At 47.4% G+C, this 20,431-nt stretch overlaps 1 protein-coding gene across 1 annotated transcript in view; it reads right to left on the minus strand.

Annotated features, from left to right (window-relative positions):
* Window positions 1-1,249: 1,249 nt before the first annotated feature.
* The window catches only part of ZBTB37 (zinc finger and BTB domain containing 37), a 19,871-nt gene continuing 689 nt past the window's right edge, over window positions 1,250-20,431 (minus strand). The window contains exons 2-4 of the mRNA XM_018555558.1: window positions 5,773-6,728; window positions 3,392-3,491; window positions 1,250-2,022 (exon numbers count right to left, since the gene is read on the minus strand). Coding sequence (XP_018411060.1) covers window positions 1,495-2,022; window positions 3,392-3,491; window positions 5,773-6,701 — 1,557 coding nt within the window. The 5' untranslated portion in view covers window positions 6,702-6,728 and the 3' untranslated portion in view covers window positions 1,250-1,494. The remainder of the gene's footprint in view (window positions 2,023-3,391; window positions 3,492-5,772; window positions 6,729-20,431) is intronic.

The following is a 20,431-nucleotide window of genomic DNA, read 5'->3' on the forward strand; positions in this document are numbered from 1 at the left end:
GGAGGAGGTGCCAATCAAGGGAACGGGACCCTGGGAGGAGGTGCCAAACAAGGGAACGGGACCCTGGGAGGAGGTGCCAAACAAGGGAACGGGACCCTGGGAGGAGGTGCCAAACAAGGGAACGGGACCCTGGGAGGAGGTGCCAAACAAGGGAATGGGACCCTGGGAGGAGGTGACAAACAAGGGAACGGGACCCTGGGAGGAGGTGACAAATAAGGGAATAGGGTAGAACTAGATGCTCAAGTGTCAGAATCCCCCAAATTTGTAGGCAGCTACTCCATGCAAGCATAGACATGGGTGAACCTCTAATGCTAAAAGTGAAAATGTTGCCCCATCCAAGTCATGTTAAATTTAATGTTCATTTGGGTATCTATAATCCCTTGTAGACAGATTTAGAATGATTTTCACACTGCTTTTACGTGGGACTGCAGTCTTTAGTCACATGATTCTGAGCTGTGCAATCCATTGCACCAAAATGTGGGCTTAAATTGAAAGCAGTGCTGCAATCACAAAACACACTTGCCTGCACTTTCTCTGGCTCAGATTCATTGTCCTTTCCGGAAATAAGGATATTACCAACCACAGAAATATAGCTAAAAGGGCAACCAGTAGCAGAAGCCACCAGGGTGAATATTAGTGACTAGTGAAGGGATGCGGGGTCCCACGAGTCAGGAGAAGTCCTGCTTTTTCAGGTTTGAATGGAGTGTACCTTTAAGAAGCATGAAAGGTGATGAAACCCTTCCTAATCCACCTAAAACTCAGTAATAAGTCACAGAAGGAGTTGCTTTTTAAGCCTCAGAGATACCCCTAATTCACTGCTTGAACAATGAGAGAATGTCTAAAAGGTTACTTATTGCAGTGCCGCCCCATTCAATCACATAAAAAAAAAAGTAAAATAAACCTTTCATACGGGTATAGAAGAGACCCTGACTCTGCTACAGAAGTATCTTTGAGCACCCTATTATTACACCTATGGCAGCACCATCAAACTTCTATGCAGGCCAGGACCGGAATACACTGTCTGCCAAAAACATTTCAAAAGAAAGTTTCATTGATAAAGATTCTGCAACGCCTATGGCAGCTCCTGGGGGACCCCCTTTGCATTGTAACTGAACGCACAGCTTTCTGATTCGCTGTGTATGCTCGGGGGGGCCGTCATATTCTAGGTGTACTGGAAAAAGATTAAAAAGGATATATTCACGTTAAAAAACCCCAAAACAGTAGCTCTTTTTCTTCATACAGTCGCTGCCGCTCTCTGTAGTCAAGAGAAAAGATGAACATCGGAAGCTAACACGTGGTTACTTTTCTGGATTTTGGCAATAAACTTCTCAAACTTCCCATCATTCCATGATTGCTCTGAGTCGGCATTCTGAGGGCCCAACCTCCACTTGGAGAGGAGCAGAAGGGAAGGAAAACGTCGTTAAAATCTGTTGAGGTAAAAGGGGAGGATATTAGTCTCTTTGTGTCCTCCTGTAATATATATTCTCTTGTGTTTTAGTCTGGCCCGGTGGTGGACACTGAACCGTGAGCCGTCTCCCCGCCGTACGTCACGTCAGCTGTTGCCGAGGGTCCTACTCCGCCGACTTCCTCGTGAGGAGGTGAATCTTCGCCAGCTGGGCCTCGCGAGGTAACAACAGTGGTGGTCTCGGGAGAAATGCTGTGAGGACCCTCGAGAGGAATACAACCAGGGTGGTTCTTCCGAAAGTGCTGATTGAGGATGGCCTGGAAAGGGAAACTTTTCCCACACACGTGGCAGTGGAAGGGCTTATTGCCTGTATGTTTACGGATATGGTACTCCAGCTGATCCTTGCGGGTGTACTTCTTCCCACACATCCGACACACGAAGGGAGTGATTCCCATGTGGAGCCGCATGTGCCGGTCTAGGCTGCCCTTCTGGTTGAAAGATTTGGCGCAGTAGATGCAGGTTAGTCTTGGGTTATAGCGGAACCATCGCTCTGACACCTCCTGCTCACGGAGATATTCTACGTAACCGCTAACCCCAATAACTCCTGTTTCTTCCCCCTGAATAATAAAAAAAAATAAAGGTTCTAAAGACTAGTGTGCAAGAATTTACATTTTAAGTGGCCTGCGAGAATGTATGCGAGTTCAATTAATAACAAATGGCAAAGGTTAGTGTTGTACATACCAAACCACCAGAAATCAGCTTTCAATACTCCACCAGCTGACCCTTTGTTAATGACTATGATGTACTTCACATACCTGCTTCCTGCATCAGGGGACTATAGCAAGCTAATATAAAGACACAGGCCCTAAATGTTTTTTATTCTTTTTCTAAAAAATATTGCATTTTGTATAAACTTTTTTGTTTTTATTTATTCATTTTTATTAAATATTTTTAACTTTTTGGGGCTTTGGGGAAATATAAACAGACCCCTGATATTTCCCTTTTAAAATAGAAAAAGAGATTGAGTCCTCAATCTCTTTTTCTGTATCCAGTCATCACTCCGTATCCCTTGTTATCACTCTATACTGAGTCTTCCTGTTCATTCATAACATGAGGACAGAGTGTGTTTACTATAACTACAACTATGAATAAACAGGAAGTGATGTACTTCCCATTCACTCATAATTGAGGATATAGTAACCATACTCTGTCCTCAATTATTTACAAACACTCAGCGATCACTGACTGCTTGTACCGCTCTCCTTCCTGACAGCTGTCACAGGAGGCTGAGCAAGCAGAGAGGGAGGAGAGCTCAGCCTCCTGTGACAGCGTGGGCTGTCTCCGCCCCCACATCGTTCTCCCGATCTGTGATAGGAGGCTGAGTGGTGCGGGGAGGAGAGACGCCGGCCGCTCACAGCGCTCGGCCAGCTGTGACAGTTTCTCTCCTTCCCGCTGGGACACAGAGGAGCACCCAGCGGGGAGGATAGAAATCACGGATGCACCGCTATTTCAGCAAAAAAATGGCACTTTCAACATTTTGCCAAAAGTGCCATTTTCGGCTGATATGTTTCAGCGGCCGATGTATAGGTGCATCTCTATTGTATGGTATAAAAAAAATATATAACTGAATTAAACAAACAGTGGTCTCCGTCCTGTAAAGGCAGCTACAGCAGTAGCATATTTAGGCCTAATTTGGCCAGCTATTCAAGAAACCTAGTATGTACATTTCACTTCTTGCACAAATCCAGCGAACAAGAATGAGCACGGAGCTGCCACTGCTTTGCCTCTGTCTCTCCCACAATCTATTTCAGCTTCTGAAGATTTCAGAAAGCTGTGGCTGGCATACTTACTCTATATACACCCGAGAGATACTGAGGGGCAGACACCCCTGAAGAGGAAAGCAATAGAAATACTGTGAGGGCAAGATGAAAATGCAAAAAAAAAAAAAAATAGATTTTAGAATGTAATTTTCAGCCAATCACTGACCTGGGAGCTGTGCTGCTTTGGTTCCTCCAACCGCCGAGGAGACTCACTCTTTGCTCTGTGCCTCTCTGGCATGGCGCCCACACTGCCAGATGGGCTGAATCTTGGGTAGTAAGGGAAATAAACAGTGTCAGATGACGTGGGAACATTTACCTGGAACATTTCCTTACAAAAATAAAGAGAACACCGGAGAAAGAAAACCTGTACTGGTCATCCGCTATAGATACGGATTGTCTTAAAAGAAACACTCCTAAGCATCCCCATTATAATGACCTGAGTGGGGTCTATTTATAAATGTTTTCACAAAAGATTCACATAACGCATACCCAGGATTCACACACGTTTCCAGTTGAATTCAATTAGAAAAATGTGTGAATCTTGGGTGCAAGTTGCGTGACACCATTTATAAATAGACCCTTTAGTGTTGAAGCAAAACATTTAAATTATTAACTGGTTGTGGCGGTATTGGTGCACTTGTAACTAGGAAAGCACCGATACCGGTTTTTCAGTATCAAGTACGAGTACCGATATTTGTTTTCAGTACTCGATGATACCAATACAGGTGCATTGTGCCCTGATTATCAGGAAGTCGGGCAGCAGATCGTGACCCGTCGCCCACCTTCCTGATTAGCTAGGAAGCCGGCGTCACTTGTTCTAGACAGCGTAGCATCCTGACCAATCAGCAAGCCAGGAGGCGAGTTATGACGTGCCACCCAGCTTTACTTGTTCCTAGGCAGCCTGGCTTCCTGACCAATCAGGAAGTCGGGTCATTACGTGCCGCCCGGCTTCCTGATTAGTTAGGAAGCCAGGCTGCCTAGCATGATCCCTTGGCACTGCTGGTCATTGGGAGATCTCCCTCCGACTGAAAGTTTCTACATCGAAGGTAAGTATCTTAGCATTTGGGCAAGAACGAGTACTCGCCCAAATACTCGGTATCGATGCATCCCTACTTGTAACAACACAGCAAAGTACCATTGGTGATCATTTTTCTTTGATTTGCAAAAACAGTTAATTTTTTAGGACATCCTCTCGGGGGTCTACCCTCTTCCTCTCGGTCCAAGCAGTACTGATACAGTTGTGGAGCCGTCCTGTTTTAGTCACATCAAAATTAATCCCGTCTTTGGCGTCAGGAAGCCTGCATAGGTGTCAATCCTTCGAATGACATGGCTGAAGGAGTGCAGTGTAGTCAAATCAATGGGGTAGAGATTTTATATGTGGAATAGGAGGGCAATTCTACTGGTCAGGATTCCTACACCTCAAAGGGCAGTTCCTCTACACCGTAAGGAAAGGGGACATTATTTTAGCCCTCGTTCACACCTGAACGTTTTGTAGCGCGTTCTACGCTCGACGAACGCTCTACAAAACGCTCAAAAATATAAATCCCATTGTATTCAATGGTCTCGTTCCCACCTTGGCGTATTTCCGCCCGTCCCTAACGCGCTACAAAACGGCCCACGCCTGAAAAGGTACAGGTACTACTTTGGGCCGTTTTGTTGTGCGTTTCCATTGGGATACAGCCAAGTAGCCTTCAGAAACGCGCGTTTGTCGCGCCACTTTTTTTTACCGCGAATCGCAGTAAAAAAACGCGCGACAGACACGCATATGCAATACGCCTAGGTGTGAACGAGACCTTAAGGACAGCGAGGTGCACATTTTCAAGAGACAGGAAACAAGAGTTTGCAAGAGGCCATCTACATCAAACTGGCACAATCATCCCCAAACAGGCTGGGGGCCTTCAATGCTATCTGCCGTCCACATATAATACCATTTTAACATTCCCACCCTAGTGATTAAAAAAAAAAAAAATATCACATCTTTGGCCATTAGTCATGTAAACTTCAAAAGATTGACACCCACACAGATTTCCCGCAGTCACGGGATGAGATTATGTAACTAGAACAGGGTAGTTCTACGTTTAAACCTCTTGGACAATCAACATCTGCCTTGACTCATTACATGGTGACTGGATTAAGGTGACAGTGCTACCTGTGTGGATTTAAATGCTGGGGTATGTTGGTGACACTCATTAGAACTTAAGAAGTGGCTTGCATAGGCTGCAAAACATCTTCTACAAGTCCCATTGAATGTGATTACCCGCTACAGCACACAGTCTCCTGCTGACACATAGACACGGCTGTGCAGCTTTCATAGACTTCACCTTGGGTCCATGGACTTAACTTATATACTTTTTATACTTCTATCATGAATTTTGTGAGTATGTTTTATATTTACCTTCTATTCTGATCTTAATAAATTTGTCTGCACCAGGAAAGGCGCCCCTTGTTTGTGTTTTTTACCCGCTACTATCTATACAAACACGGTAGACATTTGCATATCTTCTTACAAAATCTTTATTACTTTGAGGTGGATCGATCACCACTTACCTGTCTATTTCGCTGCTGGTTGGCCTGGATACTTTGGAACCAGAGGACGCCAAACTGAAGCTCTCCTGTCCGGCAGCACTGTGCCCTGTTGTATCGATGACCATTGCAGTCACTTCCTCTGCACTGCTTCCGTCCTCACCCGACGGCTGGTTTTCTGGACCCAACCACTCATCCAAATTCTCCGTCTTGATACGCAGGGCCCCCATCACCCTGACATCGTCGTCACTCCGCTCTCCTCGGTCCGCCGACCCTGTTTCCACATACCATTGTCCTGCTCGGTTAATTCGAAGAATGGGCTCCCTGCTCTCCACATCTGATCCTTGCTCCACCATCTGAGGACTTGTGGACTCCTCAGCTGGGCTCAGCTCTCTAATGTCTAGTACAGTGCTTACCTGGCCCCTCCGGTTCCCTGAGGTCCTTGGAGTGCTGTGCCGTGGACTCAAGGATCGAGTCAAACTCTGGGTGACGCGGTGTGAATCCTGCGCCCTCTCTTGATGTTTGGGCCTGGTTTGACTTAGTTCTTCCTCCGATTCGGGGGAACTGATCTTTAAGTGGATGCCTTCGAGGATCTGTGTGCACTTATCGATGACGTGCTGCATTTGCAAGAAGCTGGCGGCGGTCAGATAGCTTATGATGTCGGCGAGCTGCAGGCAAATACGCCCTGTGTAGCAGAAGGTGAGAAGCTGCTCGAAGACCCCCGGGTTCTTGATAACCGATAAAGACACGGCGTTCATCTCGTTCAGGGACATGTGATCTCGAAAATAGGGTGAACTTGCAGCTAGCACCACTTTGTGTGCCCGAAAGGACTGGCCCTGCACATTGACCACAATGTCGCACAGGCGGCCTTGCATCCGCAGCTGGTTGAGGTGACTCAGGACAGAGTTGCTGAACTCTGGGATCTCCAGCTGAATGTTGCCTCCTTTGTCCATGGCTGCCCCTTGTGTAGACACTCAACCCTACAAAGAACAGCAAAACAATTCTTCAATAAAACATCACCGGCCAGATTCTAAATGATGTTGTGCCGTTTTCAATTCCTCACATAATATACCATTTCCTACATCTTTTATTAACCACTTGCTGCCCGGAGCGATTTCTTACATTTGCACACACATGATAAAATCAGAATTGTTGGCTAGAAAACAGCTTCTGACCCCCAAACAGTGATATATTTTCTGAAAGCGGAGGCCCTGTAGAATAAAAAGATGCTAGTCGCAATTTTTTATGTCGCGCGGTATTTGCGCAAATGTTTATCAAACAAGTATTTTTAGGATAAAATACACTAAAATAAAATGTAGTGCACAGAAACAGAATATAATGCCCAATTTTTCGGTAAAATATAAAAGATGGGGACACGCCGGGTAAATAGATACCAAACATGTCAAGCCCTAAAATTGCGTGCATCCGTGAAACCGCAAAAAACGACAATAACCAAAATTTCCCGTAGGCGATACTTTAAACGCTTTTACCGCTCATCAGTTTAGTGCTAACAGTGATTGATGGGCCTAGAATTATTGCTCTCACTCCGACGCTCGCGACGATATATAACATTTGTGTTTGTTTTTGCATGTAGGCTCATCCGACGCGAGTTTGCATTGTATGCGCATGCACACGGGGGTGGGGGAGACTTTAAACATTTTATTTTGCATTTTTTCTTTTATGTTAGTTTAGGGCTGCAACAACTAATCGACATAATCGATTATTGAAAAAGTTGTCAACTTTTTCAATAATCGATTAATCGGCTTCTGGTTAGTAAGTTACATTTTTACGATTTTTTTTACATTGTTTTATTGCTATCACATAGGGGGCTAACAACAATATAATGTGACAGGTCCTCTTTATGGAGACATCAGGGGTCTTTCAGACCCCTAATGTCACCTAGGGACCCCAAAGCAGAGATTCTTCTGGTTCTAGGAGCCAATGTGCCCAGTGACACCGGAAGTTATGTAATGCACATCACTTCCGGGTCCATTGATGGAGGCGAGATCAGCGGCTAGAAGCCGCTGATCTCTCCTCCGATCTATCAGGGGAGACCCTCCACGCTGGTCCCGAGCTCACGCGAGGGACAGATGAGCCCCAGAAGCCGATGACGGCACCCGCGGCCTTGGAGGGGGAGGGTAGGGGGACACGGCGCCGCACCGTACAAGTGATCAGTCGCCTGTACAGACGCCAGACCGCTTGAATTTAAACAGCAATCGTCTGCTGTTTAAAATGGTGCAGCCGTGTTCTTCTTTTAACCACTTCCAGCGGATGACGTACATTTACGTGAACCCGCGGGGAGTGGTTAATACTGTAGGCTGACTGCATGTTTTACAGCACTCTCGGACATACCCTTCAACTTTATGGTGGGCAAGAGGGACACCCTTTAGTACAAATATATTTAGTTATTTCATCAGTACCGCTCTCTGCACCAATACACTGGGAACGTAGGGGGGCCCTTTCTTCTGCCAAAAATCCCTACCCAGAGTGATTTTTTTAATTTTCCTGACTTTACGTCTACTTTAAAACCCAGTTAAAGGACCGGTAGGTGGCGGCGGCAGCAAGGGGTTAAAGAAATAGAAGCTGTTCACTTAGGAAAGTGAATGTTCACAGGGCTTAGTAAGGCTGGGCACACACCTTACAACCATCGCAAGACTTTTGTCTTGCGATGGTTGTAAGGTACTTAAAAAAACGTACGATCTGCCTATCTTGCATAGGCAGATCGTACTTGCGATGATCCCAAGTCACGCCCCCTGAGGGGCGGGCTTTCCGATGACCGCACTGCCGAACGGGCAGTGTGCGCTTGCACACACCGGCCCGTACGGCTTTTATCGTACGAACATGCCACAAACCCGCCGAACATCATACGATGATCGGCGGGTTTTCCAACATGTCCGTAAGTTTAAAGTCGTGCGACCTTACAGTAGTAGAGGTCGCACGGCTTCCACACACCTTACGATAATCGTACGATCGCGGGATTTCCCGCGATTATCGTACGATTATCGTAAGGTGTGTGGGGACCTTAAGTAATATAAAGCTTCACTTCCGGAAGTGTTGGATTCCCTGGTCACGTGCTGTACAGTGTGGTTCCTCCCGAAAGCCCCTACATCACCACAGTGTCCTGCAGTAACATAAAGGGCCGGCAGGTTGAACCCTTGAGCTTAGCAGCGGGGTCAGAAATCCAACAACCCCGGAAGTGTTGGGTTCCGCACGATCTTCAGCTTGTGGTTTCTCTTCATTACTGCAGAGACTGGCGACACCGGCAGTGGTAGAGGTGAATATTAAGTCGGGCTGCAACAAATGATTATTTTAAAGCCCAACTGCACTTTTAAGTCTTAATCTGCCAAATACATTCCAGGTGCATCAAAACCACATGTGCGCAGGAAGCAGACAAAAAAAATGGCCATTTTGAGCTTCTACATTCCTCACTGAAACAGAAAAATTGCCACCGAGCTACCCTGAGGTGTAACCACCATTATACATAACGACCAATCAGAAAACTCCTATCTGACAGCACTGCAGTAAAGTAACACTGGATTGGTTGATATAATGCGCCACATGATTGTCCTCTTCATTTCTGTACTACATAAGACTGCTAATGTACTGACATGCCGTACAAGACAACGCTAATCCATGAACTGTGAGAAACTCCAATTACTGATCCCCTAAATGTTACAGATCATTCCATGTGAAGAACCCCCAAACTAAACAGCGCTCAGAAATGACAAACACAGAAAAAAAAAGGCAATGAACCGGCTCTGAATAATTTCATCACAAAAGATGTCAAGTCAGCCAAAATGTCTGCTCATGTAGATTGCCGTCAGAGACAATAATGCGTACAAATAGGATTCCCCAAAGTGCCTCTGTGCCCCTAATATGGGGAAGGGGAAAGCATTTTACATGACGCACAGGATTTGCATAGGAGGGGGGTTTTTATGCCTTTACAGCACATCTGCAAATGAATGTAAATGTTCAGCTGTTTCTGTCCAGGGGAATGGTAGACATAAATGGAAGCTGATTCAGTATAGTGAGCAGTACAAAAGCGCAGGCAGCCATGTATGATGTGACAAGAGATAGAAATGCATAAAGGGATCATTGATAAAACTAGGGCAAGCTGCACATGGCTAATTCTGTGCTATGCATTTGTGTCCCCAAACAGCGTACAATACCACACAACTGCGCTCCTACTCTGGGGCCTATTCAGACTTTATTAGGCATTAAAACGTATAATAAATGATCAGAAATGATTGCACCACATAGGATTGCATAGGTGTGAATCTGCTCTATAGAACTACATGCAAACTACACTGCTGTGATATATACATTCTGTTCAGCCAGTCCTGAGATTTACACACCCCTGCCATACTGCACGGCCAGGTGGGTGACGCACTTATTTTCTAGTTAAGCTGTGCAGCATCACCATGTTGTTCTCCCAGTGGGAAGTGTAAAGCTGCCCATACACTCCTCCTGCTGACTGAGGACCTGTTCACACCATATAGAGTGCGTTCTAGGGTAATCAGCTGCTGGAACACGCTGTATCGCATCCCAGCCGGGCCTGCTGCGTTTAGGAGCAGAAGGGGGCGTGGCGGTGCATTGAAGTCAATGGCACCGCAGCCACGCTCCTTGCCTGCAGTGCGATCGCCCGCACCAGAACGTGTGGCACATCAGTGCCTGTGTTCCGGTCCAATAGTGGCATTTTTGCAGATTGCACTGGACCGGAATGCAGACACTGATATGCCATGTGTTCTGATGCCATTGACTTCAACGCACCGTCATGCCCCCTCCTGCAGGAAGCCGGCCAGGGCAGTAATACAGTGCATTCCTGACCACTCTGGAACGCACTGTTTATGGTGTGAACAAGCCCTGAGCCAAGATCTGGGCCCCTCCAGAACCCCCCACCCCACCCCCCCGACCTTCTGACAAAACTCGATTTTTAAATCAAAAGGAGCTGCAATCCAATCACTGTTCATGTATTCTGACAGCAGCACACCCGCCAGCCTCAGAATACAACAGCCAGGCAGGGGAGATCCCCCAACCACGCTGTTTAGCAAATCAATTTGATTTTCTTTGTTCAATCCTGCAGGCTGATTGACGACTGTCTCCCAACGCACGGCCAGCGCCTCATCCATAATAATCAAAGAAGCAAAAATAAATATCGTATTTGTCAAAATAAAAATCTTCCAACATAATGCAAAATCTTTTCAGCGCTCAGTCCATGTTCACACTTTGGCGTTGCATTCATGCAATGTGTTAAAATCGCGCAACGCACTTGCGGTGCCATTACTTGTTAATGGCACTCCAAACGCAGCTGGTAAAACGTGAAATTTTTTCCCCGCATGTCCATGTGCATCAAACATGCGACACTTGCAGCTGAAAATGCCTCATAAGCTACTTTGCCACGCACACAAACGGGGCCTAAAAGTTCAAGTGGAACTGTATACGTGACGTCATTATGGCCGACTCACCTGGCTGTTCGCCCAGAGCTGTCCCTCGTCGCTCTGTCTGCCGCCATCTTCGTGTCTCTCCTCTTCGGTCACTGAGCAACCACTGAGGGTGCAGCCTCTGTGGATGAGCAGCAGCTACACCGTCCCCGCTCCACGCACCGCAGGCAGTGTAAATGAATGAAACATTTGCTAGGGGGCAGGAAAAAGGTTCTTGCAAACCCTCCAAGTTCCTTTTCATGTGAACTCACTTCTAAACAAAATGTCCGGATCTGAAACCTGAACACCTCCATTTATCTTCCAGAGCTTCCTGGGACCTTCCAGCTGGCTGTTCTCCACTGAGAAGAACATCAATGGAGGTAACAAGCTGGCGCCACTGGGCTCTCTTCTCCACAATAACGCTGGTTTCCTTTGTTTAGGAGGAAGTGTATGATCTTTAAAGGAGAACTATGAGGTGAGTGATTTCCACTCGCCTCATAGTTCTAGCCGACCTGTGACAATGAGACTGTCACAGGTCGGCTCAGTAGATCGGGAGGTGAGCGAACACATACCGGCGTTCGCTCACCTCTCGATCCTGTCACGGCTCTCTGCCATGACAGGGGAGGGGCTGGATGCCCCCCGCTCCGATCCACCAGCGCTGACTGGCGGAACGGACGGGGGAGGGGGCGGGTACAGCTGGCTCTGCCTCTAGATAGGCAGAGCCAGCTGTCAGTCACGCAGCTGGGCGGATCCCGGCATAATTGTCGGGATCTGCTTCAGCTGCGGCGTCTCAGTATACCGTGAGCAGCAACATGCGGTACACTGCGGCGTCTCAGTAGCTCGCGGTATACTGAGCCTAGGGTGACGGGAGGACGCTAGTTTGTGTCCTCCCATTACCCTAAGGAGAACTATGGGGAAAAGCCCTAACCCCATAGTTCTCCTTTAAAAAGTTCTATTTACTTATGTGTAGGAACATGAACTCCCATTTTCTACAGCAGAAGACATTCTAGTGTAAAAGTTACCTTTTCAGACAGCGCCACCGAATGGTGGAACTTCGTAGTACAGGCCACCTGTATGTACTGTACACTGCCTGGCCAAAAAATACAAGTCACACAATCTAATACAGTGGTACCTCGGTTCACGAACTTAATTGGTTCCACGATTCTGGTTGCAAACCGAATCACATTTCCCCTGAAGGTTCAATGTAAATGAGGTAAATCCGTTCTGAACCAGATGTAGACATTTTTTTTTAACCACATAAATATGAAACAAAGTACAGTACAGCATGAAGAGACTGAACACTAACCTCTGCACTTTCTTTGGAGTCATGTTGGATTCAATAATACTGTACAGTACTGTATGTGCTATAAGGCAGACAAAAAAGCTTCACAGCAAGTGTGCACAGGTCTTGTCTGCAATCTCGACTAGAGGAAGCCACGACCACGTGTCAGAGCGGGGAAGATGGCCGCGGTCGTGTTATTCACCCGAATTGGAGTTTGTGAACGGAAGCAAAATTTTGTGGAACTTCCTGTTCGCGAACCGAATTGTCCCTCGTCGCTCTTTTCGTTAACCGAGGTATCACTGTATTTTGCTGGACTGCCTTTAGCTTTGACTATGGCACGCATTCCCCATGGCATCGTTTCTATACGCTTACGCAATGTCACAACTTTTATTTGCGTCCAGAGTTGCATTCATTTTGATGATGGGAGAGTCGGAGCACTGTGTAATGTCTTCTCCAGCACATCCCAAGGATTCTCAATGGGGTTAAGGTCTGGACTCTGTGGTGGCCAATCCGTGTGTGACAATGATGTCTCTCATGCTCCCTAAACCACTTATTCAATTTGCAAGTATTTGGTGGCACCATCCGCGGCCACATCAGTACCCCCCGTATACTATATGGGGTTTCTCAGTCAGGACTATTTGACGAATCCTGGCATTGTCATCTTGGAATATGTCCTATGTGTCATCAGCGAAGAAAAAATCCATTGATGGAAATACCTGATCATTCAGTATAGTTCAGGTAGTCAGCTGACCTCATTTTCTGGGGACATAACGTTGCTGAACCTAAACCTATTATCCAATAGAAGGCTCTGAACCATCAGCTTAGCTAAATCCCGGCGGTGACTTTTTTCTGGACAGGCAGTGTAATTTGAACTGTGTAATTAGCTGTGTGCCTGAAGCTTTAAAGTGGAAGCAAAGTGTCCATACAAAAAAAATTGATGACAGGCGGGTTTTATATAGCAGAAGTGACCGTGTAAGTCTCTTCTGCCAAAAAGAAAAAAATCTCCCATCTGCCCGTCAGCAATTTTTTTTTCCTGTGCACTGAGCTGCACATTATTATAATACACGGATTTATATAGCGCCAACAGTTTGTGCAGCGCTTTACCACAGACCTGGCATGCCGAGATGAAGTAACTGCCATGCGCTGGTGTTACATCAAACTGGCCTAACCAATCAGGCTGATGACACCGAACTGGGAGAAGATGGTAGCACCGGTGAAGGAGATTGTAGGGTTAAGGTCCCCACACACCTTACTATAATCGTACGATAATGGCGGGAAATCCCGCGATCGTACGATGATCGTAAGGTGTGTGGAAGCAGTGCGACCTCGACTACTGTAAGGACGCACGACTTTAAACTTACAAACAGGTTTGAAAACCCGCCGAGCATCGTACGATGTTCGGCGGGTGTGTAGCATGTTCGTAAGATAAAAGCCTGACGGGCCGGTGTGCGCAAGCGCACTGCCCGTTCGGCATTGCGGTCATCGGAAGCCCGCCCCTCAGGGGGCGTGGCTTGCGATCATCGTAAGTACGATCTGCCTATGCAAGATAAGCAGATCGTACGTTTTTTTAAAGTACCTTACAACCATCGCAAGACAAAAGTCTTGCGATGGTTGTAAGGTGTGTGCCCAGCCTAAGTCGGCCAAAGGTGGGGTATGACAAAAAAACATTCGAAAGGTGTTTGCCCCAATGTGCTGCTACACACGACATATAACCCCTTATGGCGAGCACCTCCGGAGTGGGTTTTTCTTTTCTTACGCAGAATAAAATGAAACAATTGGATCGGCGTTCTTTCCTCTTACATGGCTCTAGAAAGGCCTCTGAGTCAGTGACTAGAAACCCCCTTAGAAATGCACCTAAATGAATAGAAATGTCAGCCAGGTGACAATACACAGGTCAGCCACGTACGCCGCGCTACCCATAACCGTACTGCTGACAAAGCACTCTATACATCGCTTGTGTGACTCACCATGGTAAAAGTCACCGCGCTGCTGGAAGGGTTTTTCTACCTTTCCCAGAAGTTCTCAGACATCACGGCAGTTTAGGTGATCAGTAGTAAAGTCCCAGGGAAGTACCTACGTTTTTATCAAATGTGCTGAATGTAAATATTTACAATGATGAACTAAGCGTGTCGAGTTGTCAAAACCCAATAATAAAATCATCTAAGAACAACAATGTTATACATTACAGATTCCCAGTCCTTAGATGTGGCGGCTGCATTCGTTTTCACCTTAAAGGGTGTCTATGGTCAAAATCTGTATTTCTATGCTGAATTTCCATAAGTTCTATCGATGGGACTGTACGACAATCGCTGTCTGCATTGTGCAGGATCACGTGATCCCGGATCGCTCAGGTCTGCACCGGGCCTCAAGCAGCAGGGAAAGAGATACAAAGCACGCTGGGAATCCAGGAAGCTGATGAAAGTGATGGGCAGACGGAAGGCAGCACTCACTACATAAAAGGGATTTTTATTCCTAGTACAATGCTGACGTTATAACAGGACAGGATACGCTGGGACTTTACAACTCCGTAAAGTGACATTAAAGGCAAAAATGTTTTTGCCTCAACACAACGTTAATGTCAGCACTTACCTTAAATAATGTCTCTTAATCCGATCTTCCTCTTCTTTCCTGTCCTTTTCAGCCTTCTCTCCAGCGCTGCGGTGGGTCTCCGATCCAGCGCTGACTCCTCTGTCCTTGCTGGCACTTCCTGTCCCACGGTGTCTGCATGCGTCCATAGACTTACCTTCTCGGCCGAAAATGTGAACTGCTTATGCGCCCGCCCGAGCGGTTTCACATTTTTGGACGGGAGCGCGCGGGGAAGATACAGGTAAGTTTAAGCCGCTGTTAAAGCGTTTTATTTATTTAAACTTTTTGCAAAGATCTACTGCTTGCTAGCTGTAGATCTATGCAAAAAAAGCTCAGGGTTTAGAAACCTTTAAGGCTTTTCCCCCTTTATTTTTACCTGGTGATCCTGCAAGTAACTCACTTCCTCCCCCATATGGACAACACTTACTGTACTGTATATAATTAATTAGGGATGCACCGATATATCGGCCGAAAATGGCACTTTGGGCTAAATGCCCATAGTGCCATTTTCCTGCCGATACATCGGCGCATCCCTGATTTCTTTCCTCCCCGCTGGGCGCTGCTCTGTGTACCAGTGGGGAGGAGAGAAAGTGACAGCCGGCCGAGCGCCGCGGGAGAAGAGCGCTGTGAGAGGCTGTTGTCTCTCCTCCCACACCACTCAGCCTCCTATCACAGTGCGGCAGAGCGGTGTGTGGGCGGAGACCGGCCGCGCTGTCACAGGAGGCTGGGCTCTCCTCTCGCAACGCTCACTCAGCCTCCTGTGACAGCGTGTCAGAGAGGAGAGCGAGAGCAAACACTCAGTGATCAGTTAGTGTGTGTACATAATTGAGGACATGGTATGGTTACTATATCCTGAATTATGAATGAATGGGACGGTGCACCTCTATAACTAATACATCGCTGTACTGCATGTATTCTTGTTAAAAACAAGCAACATAAGTACCTGGATTTGACTTGGTATCGGCCTCTTGTAGTACACTATACAACCAAGCTAAAATTGGGAGAGGGAGAAGTAGCACAATTAGCCAGCCGGTTATGCTGCAGTGCTCATATGCTAACAAAGAACATGCTGATAGAAGGAGAGAGCAGAGTGACAGAAAGATGATAATAGGAGACTGTCCAGTCATAGGCTGGGGAGCCTCACTAGAACGTGCGTTTCCTGATATGCTTTGTGATGAATTAAGAAGGAAGCTCTGCGCTTTTCACACCGGCAGCTGATGGTGTGTTCCCTGGCACAGTGCAGTTGTGCCGATCTCGGCGCATTGCACTGTTTACATACATGTGCATGCCCTACACACACGTTTATTAGAATCAGATGTCTCCTCTGCCTCTCCTCCTTCAGAGGTGTCAAAACCTTGCTGGAGTGCCGGTTACACAGGCGACCGAGCACCATCCTGTATTGGAGGGCAGAGGAGACATCTGATTCTAATAAACATGTGTCTGTAGGGCATGCACGTGCATGTAAACAGTGTAATGCGCCGAGATCGGCACAACAGCAGTGCCTGGAAACACACCATCAGCTGTGCGTTGTAGTGCTGGTGTGAATGCAGCCAAAATGGCAGACCGCGGTACTGACATGGACTGAGTGACTATTCTGTCCGGACCGCGATTCGGACCTCTGCTACATTAAAATTCTACTCACCCTTGAATCTCCTTGGTTTTGAATTCACTGCCCCCGATATAAAATAACAAATGTAGTTAAAATAACTCATCCAACATCAGTCTGCACAGGTTAAAGGACAACTTCTATGTTATCACAAGTCCTCCAAGTGATAGCATTTCAGTGGTGACGGTTTCTCTAGAAGGAGATATTAGAAGTCTATTAGACCCCTAATGTCACCTTTGCAGCCCACTGAAGCACAGATCAAGTGACAGCTGAAAGAATAGTAATGAAATCATCGTCACATCCAGGTTCAAGATGTTCGCTGCCCTCTATCCACTGACACCCGCAATGCTGCTCTCAGATTCTCAGGAGGGGCAGCAGAGCCTGGGAAACATGGGTGGTGCACATTTCGGGGACCCTGGCAGTGATCACTGACCAAATCAGTTCCAGTGTAAAACCTCTAATCGGCTGAACAATCTGCTTACGGGAGCCCGCTTTTTTTGTCATACATCAGTGGCAGGGGAAAAGGTTACATATACAGGTGGTACCTCGGTTCACGAACGCTTCCGTTCGCAAACAAATTCGGTTCGCGAACAGGAAGTTCAGCAACATTTTGCCTCTGTTCGCGAACTCGGTGTCGGGTGACGAACACAGTCGCAGCCATTTTCCCCGCTCTGACACATGGTCGTGGCTTCCTTTAGTCGAGATCACAGTTTGATTCGGTTCACGACCAAATTGGTTTGTGACCAGAATCGCGGAACGAATTAAGTTCGTGAACCGAAGTACCACTGTATATAGAAACTTTTTTTTCTAGTTTTGGATAGAACAATGAAGGATCAGAACCCGTCAGGTTTACTACCCCAGAAAGCAGTAAAACCTGACAGAGGTTCTAACTAGGGATGCACCGATAGCAGTTTATCGTTATAGAGTACGAGTACCAATTGTTATACTTCGGTACTCGCCGATACCAGGTAACAATTACGGTACTTCCGCTATCATGGAGCCGGCTTCCCCTGCAATCAGGATTCTGATATCCCAGGAAGCCAGCTCCATGCTGTTTGACCGGCTTGATGCTGATTGGCGGGGTAGCTGGCTCTATGCTGGTTGCCAGGGGAGCTGGCTTCCTGGCCAATCAGGAAGCCGGGTGGCAAGTCATTACCCGCCGCCCGGCTTCCTGGTTGGCCGGAAGCCGGCTCCATGTTGCCTCGCGGCACTGCCGGCCAGAGGAAATCTCCCTCTGACCCGGAAGTTCCGGTATCGGAGCATTTGGGCGAGTACGAGTATCGGTGCACCCCTAGTTCTAACTCTTTCCTGCCAAAAATAAAATGTTTTAGCTATTGCTGGGCGGGACAAATCCCAGGAGCCAGGTCGCCAATGCTCCTTAAAAATTACCGCTGGCGCCTAACTTTTCAGGTTTACTCTTGCTGTTGTCAATGAAGCTGGCTCCTAAAAGAAATCCTGCGGGCTCCTGAACTCCATATTAATTTGTTCACCCCTGGGGCTACGGCTACACTTTAATTACTGAAACATGTGACATAGCCAACCTGCCACAGCGACTATTCAATCACCACAAGACTCAGCACTCTTCAATGGTGGAAGGGTCAAAGGTCACCCCACTGCATTCCTTGACACAGAGCACACACAGCGTGACAATGGGTTACTGAATCACAGCGGTCTGTCACTTCTTGTGTATGAAGTGTGAGTCCAGGATCTCAGGGACCCTGTAACTTAGGGGTAGGCAACCTTGGCACTCCAGCTGCGGTGAAACTACAAATCCCATTTATGCATCTGATAGACATACCTGAGGCTGGAAGAGTCCTGCAGTGCCACATGAGTCTTGTAGTTAGTCTTGTAGTTCCACAACAGCTGGAGTGCCAAGGTTGCCTACCCCTGATGTGACTCCTTTACTTGTTGGGAGCATCTTCCCAGGTAAAAGTCTGTAGGAAGCCATGCACAGCTCCATATGATGCCACACATATCACCCGGCACAGACTGCATTGTGCTTACAGCAGAACTTCGCCCTGAATTGAAAAGCCTTCGAATAGGAAGGATTTTTATTGCAGAAGAGACATTGTCAGTGGAATTTATCAAAATCTGGAGCAGTTGTCCAGGGCAACCAATCAGCTTCTCTCTTCAGTTTGTTCAGTTAAGATATGGAAATGAAAGCGAGAAGCTGATTGGTTGCCATGCACAGCTGCTCCAGATTTTTTCTGCTCCAGTTTTGATAAATTCCCCTTACTATGTCCCCTGAAATGATGGTTTCTTACCTGCCCATGTGTAGCTCAGTGTACATTGTCAGCATGCTTTGCAGCCAAGATGCATGTGCAGGAGTTACACTACATATGTCCGACATTCACAGGGACGGATCGCTAAATATGTCACCTACTTACTGATCCCCTGCTCTCTGGCCAGGTTCCCACCATTTTCTGGACCAGATCTGGAACGCGGTGCATTGCATTTTGACGCTTTATTTTTTTTAAAGGAGAACTATGGGGTTAGGGCTTTTCCCCATAGTTCTCCTTAGGGTAACGGGAGGACACAAACTAGCGTCCTCCCGTCACCCTAAGCTCCGTATACCGCGAGCTACAGCTCGCGGTATACTGAGACGCAGCAGCTGAAGCGGATGCCGACAATTATGTCTGGATCCGCCCAGCTGCGTGAGTGACAGCTGGCTCTGCCTATCTAGAGGCAGAGCCAGCTGTACCCGCCCCCTCCCCCGTCCGTTCCGCCAGTCAGCGCTGGCGGATCGGAGCGGAAAGGGGGGAATAGAGCCCCTCCCCTGTCACGGCAGAGAGCTGTTACAGGATCGAGAGGTGAGCGAACGCCGATATATGTTCGCTCACCCCCCGATCTACTGAGCCGACCTGTGACAGTCTCATTGTCACAGGTCGGCTAGAACTATGAGGAGAGTGAAAAGCACTCACCTCATAGTTCTCCTTTAAGCTTAAAATGGGCTTAGAAGTGCCGTCCAGTGCGTTTGCATGCAGTTTTGATGCGTTTCAGTTGTTTTCAGACCAGAGAAAATGAGACCAGCCGTATTTTTCTGGTGTAGAACGGACTGCGCTGGTGTGAACAGAGCCCAGAAATACCATAGGGATACATTGGGATGCATTTTTTGGTCTAGGAACAAACTGTTCTGGTCTGGACATGGTGTAAACAAGCTTTCCTCCTCGCTGGTGCCGGCTGCACCGGTCTGCGTCTACGCTGAGCCCTGCTGCCTCTGCCGGTCCTGGCGGGTGAGATCAGCAGGGATTGCAAGGGACACAGATCACTGCATGCAGTGGGGAGGAGGAAGTGGTGGTAGAAGCAGCGGAAGGGGGAAAGAGGTTTGGGGGAGCTCTCCTCACCACTGGGCACCAGCTGCAGGGGTCTGTGTCCCCTGTGATCCTTGCTGGGAGCAGCGGGGATCAGGGGGGACAAAGCGCAGATCAAATAATCAATAATGAGAATCACTGCCAACGATTAGTTTCAGCCCTAATCTCAGTACAAATGGAGTGACGTCACCCCACTGATAACTTCCTCCTGTTCCATAACCCAAGGTCCATACTGTGCACACCTGGGGCTGGAGGAATAGTCTGCAGGAGTCTGGCCATTGCTCGTGTTGCTTTGCACGCTCCAATACAGAAAATGAGTACATGCAATTGTTTTTTTCTTTTTGCAGCAAGGGTGTGTATATTCATCTCTCCATAAAGTGGACTCTGCCTTTAAGGCTGGTGTATTTTCCATTCTTTGCCCCAAAGCTCTGCAGACATTTCCCCCCCCCTCACCCCCCCCACTGCACCACTGTGTGCT

Source organism: Nanorana parkeri, unplaced genomic scaffold (genome assembly GCF_000935625.1).
Source record: "Nanorana parkeri isolate BGI_ZX_2015 unplaced genomic scaffold, ASM93562v1 scaffold201, whole genome shotgun sequence".
Taxonomy (NCBI): domain Eukaryota; kingdom Metazoa; phylum Chordata; class Amphibia; order Anura; family Dicroglossidae; genus Nanorana; species Nanorana parkeri.